Below are 14,982 nucleotides of genomic sequence, written 5' to 3'. Positions count from 1 at the left end.
CTCAGGTGATCTAACGGGCCGAGGGACTCCAGTTCTTCCTTTTGTCGCACTTGCAGTTTGTCTGAATGTAGTGACTCATGTAACAATTGATTTGCGGTCTGGGACGGGAGCCAACGGGGCTAAATTAAAGCGATTCTGAAATGCACGCTGTGTTGCAATAACCGAACATCCGCTTGAAAAGTAAACCTCAACGGCAAAGGCACGCTCCTCACTATTCCAACGCATGATGGCGACTGAACCGTGTCGGGACAAAACTTTACAGTATCCCCTCTTGAACGAGACCACTAGCGCTCCGCTATGACATCAACTAACTGAGTGGCGCGCATTTTAAAAAAGGAAGTTATGCTGCCACACCCTGTATATCCCGTTTCAGGAAAAAATCAATTGTATTTTATTTTATTTAGATACTATCACTTGTTGTAATTAAAACCACAGGAATATATTAATTTGGATTGTGAGATTGCATGAGAAATCTGTTAACTTGTATTCTTTTCTTGAAGAAATTATTGATTAATATCATAATATTCTCACTTGGTAACAAATATTGGCCGTTAACTAATGTGTGTATGGTTATTGTATTGTTCGATATATCACACCGTTCTTCCTAGTATAAGCCCCGATGATGGTTGTGGAATGTTAAAAATGATTACGAGGGAAAGTAAAATCGGCAGCCGAGTGTTAATATGTGATGCTATGTATGTATAACACATGGTAGGTACAGTAATGAAAGCTGATGTTTGTGACATTACTTTCTTCTACTACAAAAGGTGATGTGGTGAAGTTAATAGTAATGGCCCACGTTTGTTTCTTTAAGATGAGCATAATAATTATGTCTTCAATACGTACATATGCTTGGATTTTGGAAATACATGGAAAATATTTTGAATTTTTAGCTAACTTTGAAAATTCTTCGAAGATTTTTTAGCCGAAGTGTCCAACTTTTGTTTGGAAAATTGTAGTTGTGACCTCGCGGTTGAAACACGTGTTAATATATTTATCTCAGTCCCTTTTGTTTATGTCTATAAATTGCCGGAATTTAGTAGCGATGTCGCGATATTCTGGCGCTAAAAAACACCTGAGTTGGTATTATAACATGGCAACATGCTTGCGCTTCAATTGGTTAGGCCCGCATATGATCAATGCCTGCCGGGCCATGGAAACTTGTCAGTTTTGCATAATTCTCTGTGGTATGTCTCAAACCACTCGTCTGATTCTGCGCTCGCAGCATCGAGGCGCCTCAGTTCTCACTAGCTGATAGCAATACTGGCGATCTGAAGGATATTTATCTCTTAGCCCACATAGTGAACGCCGCACCGGGCGAATATCCAACTAACTCCTACTAACTAACTTTTGTTTCAGAATAACTCGCCTCAGCGGCTACGTCTCACCTGGTAATCCTGACTCGTACTAATCAGTGGTGTCGGAGGTTTCCGCTGCTAAGCTATTTCTCATTGCGGACTCCCACATTTGATGATGTTGTAAAGGGATGATGGTAAACGCCTCCATTCTACCATATCTAAAGGACTCTTTCCTCGCACAGCGACTATCCATCGTTTTTGCTGACGGATATCTGCATTATCCGGTTCTCCGGCAGCTAGCCAGGGATGAGGCTAATATTTACCTCGCTGCCATTCGCGTTGCCCTAGAGAATTCGTACATAGACTATCTGTTCTCTCTCTGCTCCTGCGTTTGCGGAAGGAGCCTACAACGTGGCTTAAGGTGAGCGGTTCTCCGCTAAGCGAACTCACGCCTGGTCACCTCAGTTTCCAATCGTCCAGTCGGTCGACTTGCCACTGTGAACTGCCAGGCCTGGCCTCCGACCGGCCTCTTATATACCGACCTTCCGACGATGCATTTCGCCGACTAACAGTCCGGCCACCAGTCGTCAAACACATTCTATTATTGGTCATCTTTACGAATCTCTGTATTGGATCTTGCTCGTAACGATTGGATTCAAGATGTCATGCAGAGTCTCTGAATTCCTACGATATCGTCTGATCATTCGCTATCATCCACCTCGTCGGCTCACTGGAAAGCATTGTTGTCCCGTCCTTCTGGTTTTTTTACGGATGTCTATACTACGCTGGATCGGTACATCCGAGTGCAATTTATAGCGAATCGATCTACAAATTTTGTGACTCATGGGGGCTCACTTATGGCACTGTCGTCCACCCACGGACCTTCCACGTAGATTAGAAGATTAGTTCGGGGACCACTATTTCGTTGTTTACGTTGCTATTAGTCTACGATCCTCCCGAGGGTGAGGAGTGCGCAAATATAATGTTTACATAGTAGTCTTCGTTTGCTTTGCCACTGCGGATTTTTTACTGGTCTTTGGCCGATTTTCTATTTTATTGAGCGGTTATAGTACCTATTTTCTCGGTGCCGATAAGCAGCGGGAGAGTTTTTTTTTTCGGTTCAAGTTCAAAATGCTTCCATCGCTCAAGCTCTTGCCAACGGTATGAAGGAGTCGCAGTTTAATCCTCCCAGCGGGTTATGGAATGCCCCGAATTGGCGACGTCCACGTTCCTAGAGTAGGTCGAGACATGTTTCAATTTTTGAAATTTGCAGCCTATATCTAATGATCCCACTCAATGCAAGGGAATTGTTACCAGCGTAAGATCGCAAAATTTCTACAGGAAATGCAACCGCGACCAAAGTGGTGTAAATGTAATTTAGTGACTTAAATATTTATATATGTGTATTTCGTAAGTGGCAATTATTTATATGTACGTGCTGTTTGAGCCAATTGTCAAATTCAGACGGAATCATTTGTTGGGTTCGGATACAGAGATCAGAAACACAGCTGAGGTAGACATTTGTCCCATACATGCGAAAGGGGAGCGTAAGATTTTTTCAAAGAATATAGTTATGTGGGTACCATATGAAAGGGCCCGATTTGTATTTTTGGAGATGGTATTGGGTGAAACTTAGAGGAGTGAGGGCAAAAATGTGTAAAGTTAATAGTCGTATATTACCATATTTTAGAAATTTACCCGAAACTCCCTTTAAGTGCGTCCTAGAACCGCTAAGCCAGTATAGGCGATGAGATAGAACATAATTCTGAAAAGTTTGAACGTAATCCAATTATTATTAACAAAGTTATAGGGGGTCATAGTTTTGCATTTCATATAAATTTATTGCACTCTAAGACGAGTATGACGTCATCATATAAAATGAACTGAAGGCGCCGTCAATGGTGTTTTTTTCATCGAATGTATCCGTGTGGGGTATCAAATGAAAGTTCTTGATTAGTACTTTCATAAGCAGTTAATTTTTACGTGAATTGTAAAATGAGTGAATGACGGGTAAAAATGTGCGGGCTTGAAGTGAGACAGGACTCATTTTCGGAGCCAACTAGCCAATCCAAAAATCTGAAAAAACCCTTATGTTCGTCTTAAGAGTACTAAATTACACCAGCATAAAGGACATCGCGCACAATACTGCAGTTGGAAAATCTGGCTATTAGTATCAAAGTTATAGCAGTTACAAATTTCGCGCGAATTTAATAATAATGATAATCGTTGACGCAACAATCCATATTGGATCAGGGCCTTGAAGTGTTAGAGCACTTCATTTAAGACCGTAACATTACACTACAGTATACTGTAGAAGGCAATGTGGTCAGCATTGCGCGAATTTACTGCATCTTAAACCAACAATAAACGAGACTAATTAACACTCAGTGAAACCTTAAAGTCCCATATATGAAAAGAGGGGTTTGCATTTTCAAAGTTTTGTATGAAACAAAATCTTATTAAAATCGGTTTACTGTCTATCCGTCACACGCATTTTTCTTGGAGACTGTAGCAGCGATTGACACCAAATTTGGTGGACAGGTGGGAACTGGACGCTCGCCCACATGCAAAAGCGGGGTGTATATTTTTTTCACCGAATATAGTCATGTGGAGTATCAAATGAAAGGTCTCGATTAGTACTTTCCGAAGCTGGTCTTAGTTTTGCCATTTGTTGGAAACGCGGGGAGTTCGGGGGGTCGAAATTGGTCATTTATTTAACGGGGCCATTCTCAGAACCTGCCCAATTGAAAAATCCGAAAAAAATCAGGAGGCTGCCACTATATGGTAGCTAGGCTCCGAAATACCTTCCATACCGATATCCCTTCAAATAAAGTTAATAATCTTATATTACTATAATTTTCAGTTATTTGCTGCAGAACCCCCCTTAAATTCATCCTAGCACCACAAAATTTTGCAGCAAGGTTATAATATTGGGCTTGATCCTACCAAGTTTGGTGGAAATCGCACTATTACTAACAAAGTTATAATAGCTCAAATTTGTCATTTCTTTGGAAATTCAAGATTTTGAATGTCAATATCACCCGAAAGTGGATATTCGCACATAATATATGCGTATATTCCGTGCTACATAGTAATGGGAAAAATTCACACTCAAGTGTCTATAAAGGAAATACACAAAACCTTTAATATCTGAAGCGTCTAGCTTCCGGTTTCCCGACTTGTTTTTACTGGATATAGTCATGATATTCTCCGCTATCTTGCTAGGCCGGATAGCCCTATACGCCCAGAACATCAAAGAGGTTTCACTCCAGGCAAATCAGCAACAGATCAGATTTTCTCTCTGCGGCAAGCGATGAAAAAACTGGAATATGGACAACAGTTGCACCATCTATTCATCGACTTTAAAGCCGCCTATGAAGCATAGCCAGGGTAAAACTGAAAACGGCCATGAGAGAATTCGGTATCCCGACGAAACTAATAAGACTGACTAGGCTGACCCTGACCAATGTACGAGGCCAGATAAAAGCAGCAGGATCACTCTCAAGACCATTCGACATCAACAACGGTCTACGACAAGGGGATGCTCTATCATGCGTCCTATTTAACCTGGCCCTTGAGAAAGTGATCCGTGATGCTGAGGTAAATGCGAGAGGTACGATGCTCTTTAAGTCCACCCAACTACTGGCCTATGCTGACGATATCGACATCATGGGAAGAACCGCCCGAGACGTACAAACTGCCTTCATCCAGATCGAGCAGGCGGCAATCAGCGCGAGATCTTGGGCTGCACATCTATGAAGGCAAGACAAAATATATGGTGGCAACGTCAGCACTGAAGACGAACCAACTAACAACATCGAACCGCACTGGTCAAACAGGATAGGAGAATATAACTTTGAGACCGTTGACAATTTCTCCTATCTAGGGTCGAAAATCACAACCGATAACAGCTACGATGATGAAATCCGCGCACGGTTGTTGTCAACCAACAGAGCCTATTTCAGCTTACAAAAACTTCCGCTCGAAACGTCTCACCATAGGGTCAAAGCTCTTACTGTACAAGACTGTGATCTTGCCAGTACTCATATATTCCTCGGAAACTTGGGTTCTTAGCAAGAAAAATTGCGAACTCTTGGCCGCGTTCGAGAGAAGAATGCTCCGAAGATTTTTTGGCCCCCTACATAAGGATGGACGATTCCGTAGCCTACACAATGACGAAATGAGCGATACCATGACCGTCCGATTGTGGATAAAATCCGGCCCAATAGGTTACGGTGGTACACTTAATCCGTATGGATGAGGATGATCCCACCCGGAAAGTCTATAAGGGTAATGTCTATGGTAGAAAAAGAAAATGAGGCAGACCCTGCCTAAGATGGAGCGATGGCGTAGGTCAGGACGCCAGACAGCTTTTAGTGATATCGAATTGGTGAACCTCGGCGCAAAACCGGGATGTCTGCAGTTCCTTATTAAGGCAGGCCTAGACCGGATACCGGTTGTTGCGCCGTTGATGATGATGATAGTCATGTGGGATATCAAACGAAAGATCTATATTAGTGCACATCAAAAATCACAAAGCTACCACTATATGGAGTCTAGGCTCCGAAATAACTTCTGTGCCGATAATTGTTCAGTAAGTAAGTAAGTAAAGTTAATATTGGGTTGGGGAAAAAGTAATGTATTTGTGATCGAATTTTAACGCTTTATTTAACATACTTAGAAATACCCTTCGGTCCGTCGTCCGTCTCGTGCCAAAGAAGTCTCTTCGAAAGGAAACTCAATTATCCGAGCTAAATAACCAGGAAGTCGCAGTTTAGCCGGGGTACACTTAATCCAACCCCAGTTGGCTGAGTTAAAGTCATTCCTGACATCCAGCGTTATCATCGCGCAGCACTTATCAGCGGCCGATGCCTTCCGGGCCCAGTCCATGATCATTAAAATGGCATCAACCGTGGACTGCGCTCTAAGAAACCCATACTGCCGCTCCGATAGACCACCCGCCAGCTCGACGAACGGAAGCAGCCTGTTGTATATCACCCTCTTTAACATCATCCCCATAGTGTCTAAAAGACAGATAGGGCGATTTGAAGAGCGTGCGCCAGATGGTCTTGAACCATTGGATGAGGTCCGCTTTCTTCTTGTTGTGGGAAAAGGATCGTGAGTATTTTGAACAAGAGCCGCAGGCACGTCCACTTGGGGTGATTTTTGTCCATGAATTTTGTGCGTTACAACCTTGTAAGCGGCGTCCCACGGGTTCGTATTTGCTTCAAGGCAAAACTGCTTGTGGCAATTCCGCTTACTTTCCCGTGTAGCCTTCTTAAGGCTACTTCGAAGATCGCCGTATTCTTTCTCCGACTGATGATATTCTGGCTCCCCTCTAATCCTTTGGCAAAGCCTCCTCGCTCGCAGCCGCGATGCTCTCAACAGCGCGATTCTTGGTTCCACCAGTAGTTTGGTTTCCTACTGTGATGGAACTTGCGTAGGGCGTAGAGCCGGATAACTGGCTCACTTTTTCCAGCGCCGTTCGCTTTGGGTTGTAACCTCCTTCTAAAGCCTCCAGAAATGTCTCTTCCTCAAAAGCTCCAGTGAACCACCCAGCTTTTGATGCTCACTCGCCTGTCGCCTCCCTCCCCGTTTCTCATGTCGATAAAGATGACCTGATGGTCATTGTGTATACAATGCTCACTCACCCGTCACACTATCCTTTTCGACAATGAGGTACTGCCTCGGAAGGTGGGCACGCATCCAACGTTGGCGACTACGATGTCCAGTTCCGAGAAGGTTTTAAGCAAGATTTGGCCTTTGGTGTGCTGACTTCCTCAGTCTAAAGCTCACGCGTTGAAGTCGTCGGTAATGATTTTGGGGCTGCGGCCTCTAGCGTCCAACTCCAAGCCGTCTAGCATTTCCTCATATTGCGCTAATGTTGCACTAGGAGAAACATTTTTTTGGGCAACGGGAAGGACCCGAACGTAATGGGCAACACGGCTCCACCTGTCAGCACGCCTCAACATCTTTTTCGTTGTCTGGAGAGGGATCTCCTGTGTTTAAATAGAGCTGCTGACGAATCCCATCCCACCTTCCACAAGAAAAAAAGTGTGATGGACTTCGTCCACAACTCCATTGCAAAACACACAATCCGCAGATCATGCCTTTCCAATCTTGCCTGAAAACCTCCGTGCCCACTTAAAAATTGGGTAAGGAAATAGTCAGTCTCACCATGCTTCCGATTCAGCCATGCACCTAAGTTGCCAATGCCAAGAGAGATGCCACTCGTCTATAGTGCATTGCCGTTCTTTACGAGTAACAACCTCCCTTGCGCTTGTATATGGCTTGACGCTCCTTAGCAAAAAGGACAGCGGGGCCAGTTCAGAGACAGTGCGGTACGCAGACGCCACCCGCAAAGCTGCCCGTCTCTGTATTTGCGCGAGGCGCTTAAGATATACCTCCTTGCCAAGAGCGTCAACCCATACCTCTGCGCCCTAGAACAGGACAGACTGCGTTGAACTCATCAGGAGGCGTCGCCTGTTAGACGTAGGGATCCCAATATTTGCCATTAGCCTTCTTAACGCCAAAACTCCAGCTGCAGCCTTGTTCGCTGCTGCTGTGATTTGCTCAAAAAAGCTCATCTTTGAGTGAAGAGTCAGCCTGAGATACTTTACGGTTGGTTTTGGCTCGATTATCGACTCGCCGAACGATATGGGACGCAGGGTCGGAATTCTTGTAGTCAGGATGATTACTTCGATTTTTTCCAGTGCAAGGTTGAAACCATGAGTATTCATCCATCCGCTTACCCGTCGAATCAATATCCCGAGTCTGCTTTGCGCCTGTTCGACATTGCGTCCAACCACAAGCGCCGCGACATCATCTGCATAACCGACCAGGCGCGGCTCTTCTGGCATGTCGAGTTTAAGTAGGCTATCATAGGTAGCGTTCCAGAGGCCCGGTCCTAGGATGGGTCCCTGTGCTACCCCCGACGTGACCTCCATCCTCCTCTGACCCTCTAGCGTTTCATAGAGCAGAGAGCGGTTCCTCAGATAGTCCCTCAATATCCGTAAGAGATATTTCGACACTTGGAAAATATTGTCTAGTGTGTCTAAAATGTCTTTCCATCTTACGGAATTAAAGGCGTTTCTGACGTCAAGCGTTACGAGAAACACCACCCGTCGAGTTCGGCGGCTATGTGCCTCCGCTCGTCGAACGGAATCCACACTTAAAACATCGGTTTTCGATCTTCGTTTCGAAAGAAAAGACTTGGTTCCTTTGCGAGTACAATTTTAATACTGAATCAGATACAAATTTCTTCTTAGGTTTATACTTACGTTTCTAATACATATTCTCATCTTTTGTGGGATTTTCCACATCCTATCTTTATTTTTACCTTATCCTTCTAAAATAACATCCCTCGTATTTGTTATTTCAACGACTTTCGTACATTTCATTATCTTATATCCTAATGGCCTTCGGATGTCGCATGTCTTAATGACCGTCTTGCATTTTTCCGACAAACACCGTAATTATGTTTTACAACCCATTTGCTAGGTATTAATGACGCATTATGATATTGTGGTGCATCATCGAGTTGAATTGATGACGTAACTCCACGACTTGCATGACAGCATCAACTGTGGATCTCCCTGCCCTAAAACCAAACTGCCGGGGAGATAAATCTCCGGCGGCTCGTATCACTTCAGCGAGTATTTCTGATGAGCTTTTTGAGCACTTTTTCAGCAGTGTCAAGCATACATAGTGGACGGTATGAAGACGCAACTCAGGGTAGCCTTTCCCTTTGTGGATCAGCACATGCCTCGCCACCTTCAAACGAGCAAGGAAAGTGTCCTCCTCAGGCAAGCGTTGCATACGCCGAGCACTATGTCTGGCCGATGTTGGAATAAACGTATGTATACCTCTGCTGGAATACCATCGGGTCCTGGTGTCTTCTTGCTTTTCATAGAGAGGACTGCCTGTTCCAAATCTATTATAGGGAAAAGTGAACAATCGCTCTCCGCGCCGACGTCATCATCCCATACGGGGTGCGCAGGGAATAGTACCCTTACATGATGGTCCATCTGCTCGGCCTTAAGCAAACGGGGTTTCCACAGAGCCTTGATTTTTCGGGTTACCAATTTGTAACCGAGTCTCCACGGGTTTCCATTCACTTCATCGACCAGATCCTGCCAGAAGCGAGCCTTACTCTTGTTGATTGTGCTGCGGAATTTCCTTTTGGCTGATTTGTAATCCGTCATTATGGAACATGCCTCCTCCCGGTCTTGTAGACGTTGTGTTAAGCGGCGGATGCTGCGACACTCTTTCCGAAACTACGATTTCTACGGTCCACCAATCCATAGAAGGTTTGCCACGTCTCGATCCGCTCCTGGGCATAGAGGCACCGCAGGCCGTCGTTATTAGGTTCATACTGAACTTACGACAGTGCCGGCTACCACGCCACCGCTTTCAGGAGTACCCTCCAGCGCAGCCCCATCTGTTCCAAGAGTTTCGACAAACCTCCCGGTGTTCACTTTCGCAACGTCCACCAGCAACATAAGTGATTCCGACGCGAAGCTTACGTCGGGGGTGCTTCCCTCGCAGCCCGGGCATTTCCCTCTGGAGTCTGCGTGAGGCATGCCCCATTCAAGTGCCCTAGCATTAAAGTCACTCCCGATCAGGATCCGTTAACGTGTGCCTAAGATACCGTCCTCCAAAGCATCAAGCCGGCGTCGTCTCATTCGGCGTAAAATGCGCTCTGAACCCAGATAGCAGCGGGGCCTGATATGTCAGGGTGCAATGAAACTGGGTTTTTGGTCTCCGCAGCAAACTGCGCCAGCAACTCGTGAGCGGTTGCACTTCGGTGCATATTGATTGATGAATCATGTTGACTGCGTCCTAGCTCTTTCCAATTCTGCTGTTAAGGCTGGATACGGCCCCGAGCCCGCAGTGTGCGCAGGGTTCTCATCAGACGCACCACGGTCACTGCATAGGCCGCACCTTTCCTTTTCAATGCAGGTGTTCCCTTTATGGCCTGCCTGACTGCATTTACGGCATGTTGCCCTTCTCTTAGGTTCCCGACAGGTTGCCGATGTGTGCCCATAGTCCAAACATTTGTAATGTTTGGTTGGGGCGGCCCGGATTCGTATCCTACACACTACCCAACTAATTCTTCTTTTCCCGCTGTTTAGAAGCTCCCTCGCGTATTGTTCGGCAACAAGTTTTGGGCCTCGGGAGTTCGCAGAGGTGATACCAATTCGGAAAATCCCTTGACTGCTTCACAGAACGTTACTTTATTTATTGTTATCGGGCCCAGTTCGACTAGCACTCCACCACCCTTCGTTTTACGAATGGAAGAGACTTCTGCTCCGTTATTTTCGGGTTTGATTTTGTAACGGATTTCACTGAGGACTTCCGCGAAAATCTTGTCTTCCATCGATTTAATAAGCAGACCTGGCGGTCTAGTCCTCCTTCGTCTCCCCACCTTTTCTTTCATGTCCGCTTTACTTTTAGGCGGGATTCTTTCAGATAGCGCTACGTGTTGTCTCTTGTTCGCCTTCTTCTTGTGAGCTCTGGAGAGTACCTGAGTGAAGTCTCCTTCAGATGCCCCTTCCTCCTTCCGTTTTCCCCGGCTCCCGGGAATGCCATTGTTTCTTGACTGGCTTGCATCCACATGTCCATATCGCCGCGTTTCCCGATGACTCTTTCACTCACGTAGCACTAAAGTAATTTCGGCACGGTTCACATATTACCGCCAAGTCCACATTCGACTCTTGCAGTGGTTAGGTTGATTTGTATCAACCTCATTTACTTCTTTGGCGATGAGGTTTTTTTCTTCTTGGCCGCTTGTTGGACATCAAGGCATTCACTTTCATCCTTACTCCGTTTGATCTCTTGTAGCATTAGATGCCAAAGTAGTCAACCTTCCTAAGGCTGCATATTAACGGCCGCATAGACATGTCCAGGCACACAAATCCCCTGATGCGTGCATGTGCATGCTCATAACGCATCCACGGAGCGTTCCTTTATCCGCACGAAGGGACGCACCTGATAGGAGATTTGGCAACTCCACACACATTAGCACGTAATTTATGTGAGCTGACTTTTTTGTGGTCTTGACGAATTGATATGGGATGATGACGTCATACACGTTGTAGAATGTACGAAATTCACAACAAATGGCAAAGTTTCAACTTCTATAACTTTGTTAATAATAGTTGGACTTCACCAAATTATGCCTTATGTCGTTCTTTATACAAATGCAATTTGGTGGTTCTAGTATGAACTTAAAAGGGGTTTCCGGGTTATAAGCTTGTTAATAATAGTGCGATTTCTACCAAACTTGGTGGGATAATGCTCTATGTTATATGTAATATAATATTATTAACTTTATTTGAACAAATATCGGTACGGAGGGTGTTTCGGAGCCTAGACACCATATGGTGGCAGCTTCCTGATTTTTTTCAGATTTTTTGGTTGGGTAGTTTCTGAGAATGCGTCCGTTAAAAAATGATGACCTTTTACACCGCATTCCCCGCCTTTTAAACAAATGTCAACTAAGATCGGCTTCGAAAAGTACTAACTTTCATTTGATACCCCATATGACTATATTTAATGAAAAAAAATGTGCACGCCCCCTTTGCATGTGCGGGGAGCCCCTTAAATTCAATGTAGAATTATGTAACTCAGTGTATGTGTGAGCGTTCACAGTTCCCACCTTTTCACCAAAGTTGGTGTGTGTCCGGATAGTTGAGTGGTTAGAGCACAAGGCTGTCGTACGGAAGGTCGCGGTTCAAATCTCGCTGGCGGCAGTGGGATTTGGATCGTGATTTGACGTCGGATACCAGTCGACTCAGTTGTGAATGAGTACCTGAGTCAAATCAGGGTAATAATCTCGGGCGAGCGCAATGCTGACCACATTACCTCCTGCAGTCTACTGTAGTGTACCGTTACGGTCTTGAATGAAGTGCTCTAACACACTTCAAGGTCCTGATCCAATATGGATTGTTGTGCCAACGATTATTATTATTATTGGTGTGAATTGCTACAACCGTCTCCCGAGAAAAATGCGTTTGACGGACAGACAGTAAACCGATTTTGTGTAAACACAAAACCTTGTTAAAGTCGGTTTACTGTCTGTTTGTCCGTCACACGCATTTTTCTCGGAGACGGTTATAGCGATTGGCACCAAATTTGGTAGAAAGGTGGGAACTCTGATCGCTCAAGCATATAGTGAGTTACATCCTTTTACGTTGAATTTAAGGGGGTCTCTATACATGGGGTGTAAATTTTTTTTTCATTGAATGTAGTCATATGGGATATCAAATTAAAGGTCTCGGTTAGTACTTTTCGAAGGCGGTCTTAGTTTTGACATTTGTTGAAAAGGTGGGGAGGGCGGGGAGTTGAAAGCGGTCATTTTTTTAACGAACCCATTCTCAGAAACTACCCAACCGAAAAATCTGAAAAAAATCGAAATTGCAGCAATGTAGACTACAGCATAGAGCATGATCCTGCCAAATTTGGTGAAAATTACACTATTACTAACAAAGTTATACTAGGTCAAAACTGTCGCTTCTCTGCAAATTCAAGACTATGAATCTAAATATTACTTGAAAGTGGAAATTTTCACAAAATATATGCATATTTTATGTGCTACATGCTAATGAGACGAATGCACACTCAAATCTCTTTATACAGGAAATACACAAAACGCGCTTCAAGTATGAAAGCCTGAAGCGCTGAGCTTCCGGTCTCCCGACTTGTTATTTTTTTTGTGTGGTTGAACTATAAGAATGATTCAAAGGAGTGTGCATACTTACTTTTGTGAGTAACTGTATATATACGAGCGCAGTGCGTGGCTACACGAACATTTTCTTAGCTTATATTTTATTATTTCCAGGTTTAGAATATGAACCCAATAATGCAACACTTATGCAAGGGCAAAAAGAAATCGAACAAGCTGTAATTAACCAACTCATGTCACAAAAAGTAGAAATGCCAATGGATTTAGATCCGCAGTCACCACCACCACAAGGAGCAAAACAGCCGCCCCCAAACAAGGGTCCTCACATGACTAATCTGAATCCAGAAGATGAAAATCTTCCAGAAAACAAAAGACTTGCGAAAATTGAGAAGGAACTAGGTAATGCAGCGTACAAAAAAAAGGAATTTGAGATCGCTTTGAAACACTACGCAAAGGCAATCGAACATGATCCAACTGATATTACATTTTATAATAATATTGCTGCGGTGCATTTCGAGAAACAGGATTTTCAAAAGTGCATCGCTGAATGTGAACAAGGCATCGATATTGGCCGTGAAAACCGAGCTGATTTCAAATTAATAGCAAAAGCTTTAACACGCATTGCCAATGCTCACAAAAAAATGGGTGACTGGAAATCTGCCAAAATATACTATGAAAAAGCAATGTCAGAACATCGAACTCCAGAAATCAAAACACTCCTCAGTGAAGTAGAAAAAAAAATTAAAGAAGAAGAACGGAAAGCATATATAGATCCCACGAAAGCAGAAGAAGAAAAGGAATTGGGTAACGAATTATTCAAAAAAGGAGATTATAGCGCAGCCGTGAAACATTACACAGAAGCTATTAAACGTAATCCGGATGACCCGAAATTATATAGCAACCGAGCAGCCTGTTATACAAAGCTAGCAGCATTTGATTTAGGTCTCAAAGACTGCGAAACTTGCATTAAATTAGATGACAAATTTATCAAGGGATACATTAGAAAGGGAAAGATTTTGCAGGTTTTATTCTGAAATTTTGTTCTTTTATACATTTTGTAAGAAATTTTAATTATAGGGCATGCAGCAGCCGTCTAAGGCAGTAGCAGCATATCAGAAGGCATTGGAAATTGATCCAAACAACGCTGAAGCACTGGAGGGCTACCGTGCTTGCTCAATGGCCTTCCATAGTAATCCCCAAGAAGTATGGAAGAATGCAATGGCGGACCCAGAGGTTCAACAAATCCTTAAAGATCCTGCTATGCGCCTGATCCTCGAACAAATGCAAAGTGACCCAAACGCTGTGAAAGAGTATGCTATAAAATATTTCTGAAATCTCAATCAATAAAATTGTTATTTTTTGCAGACATTTGAAAAATCCTGCTATAGCCGATAAAATTTATAAGCTCCTTGAATCAGGAATCATACAAATCCACTAGACAATTTTCTGAAGTGTTCACATTTATGTTTCAATTGTGTTTTTTTTTAGCTTTAAGCCGACCGTATCCTCTTCGAGGAAAATTAACGGTTTAACTTGAAAATGTCTCAACAGATTTTCCAATCGGTTAAAACTTTAAAAAATGCAAAAGCTGCTGTCCAATTCGAGTAAAAGCGAAATACACCGCTTAAAGGAAGGAGAACTCCATGTTATAATTTAGTCTCACGTAACAATTTGTACTTCAAAACTTTATTCTTTATAAGTTTGGCAAATAAAGTATATAGTGGGAAAAATTATCCCATATATTAAACCTGAGAAAAGAAATTAAATATTTGCTCCCTCATCAGTCCTTTATCGTTTAGTTTAGTCGAAATTTCTCAGATGTCAATTTTCTATGCAAACTGCTCAAAGAGTATCCCGAAACTAAATGCCTTTCGCAAGAGAGCCAAGAATTGGTACCTAGTGTTTAATGTGTGTGAATCGAACAAATGTTTTAAGCCGGTGGCTTTGTTTGGGGTTGTAGGATTGATAGCTGACAATGATACCGAATTTTTGTTGGAT

General features: G+C 43.6%; 1 protein-coding gene across 1 annotated transcript in view; it reads left to right on the top strand.

The window, feature by feature from the left end:
• Window positions 1–14,745, top strand: part of LOC119655058 (stress-induced-phosphoprotein 1) — a 38,478-nt gene extending 23,733 nt beyond the window's left edge. Inside the window, exons 3-5 of the mRNA XM_038060753.1 lie at window positions 13,141–14,006; window positions 14,062–14,294; window positions 14,350–14,745. Of these exons, the coding sequence (XP_037916681.1) occupies window positions 13,141–14,006; window positions 14,062–14,294; window positions 14,350–14,422 (1,172 nt within the window). The 3' untranslated portion in view covers window positions 14,423–14,745. The remainder of the gene's footprint in view (window positions 1–13,140; window positions 14,007–14,061; window positions 14,295–14,349) is intronic.
• The last annotated feature ends 237 nt before the right edge of the window (window positions 14,746–14,982 follow it).

Source organism: Hermetia illucens, chromosome 1, assembly GCF_905115235.1.
Source record: "Hermetia illucens chromosome 1, iHerIll2.2.curated.20191125, whole genome shotgun sequence".
Classification (NCBI taxonomy): domain Eukaryota; kingdom Metazoa; phylum Arthropoda; class Insecta; order Diptera; family Stratiomyidae; genus Hermetia; species Hermetia illucens.
This window is presented reverse-complemented; position numbering and strand designations above follow the sequence as displayed.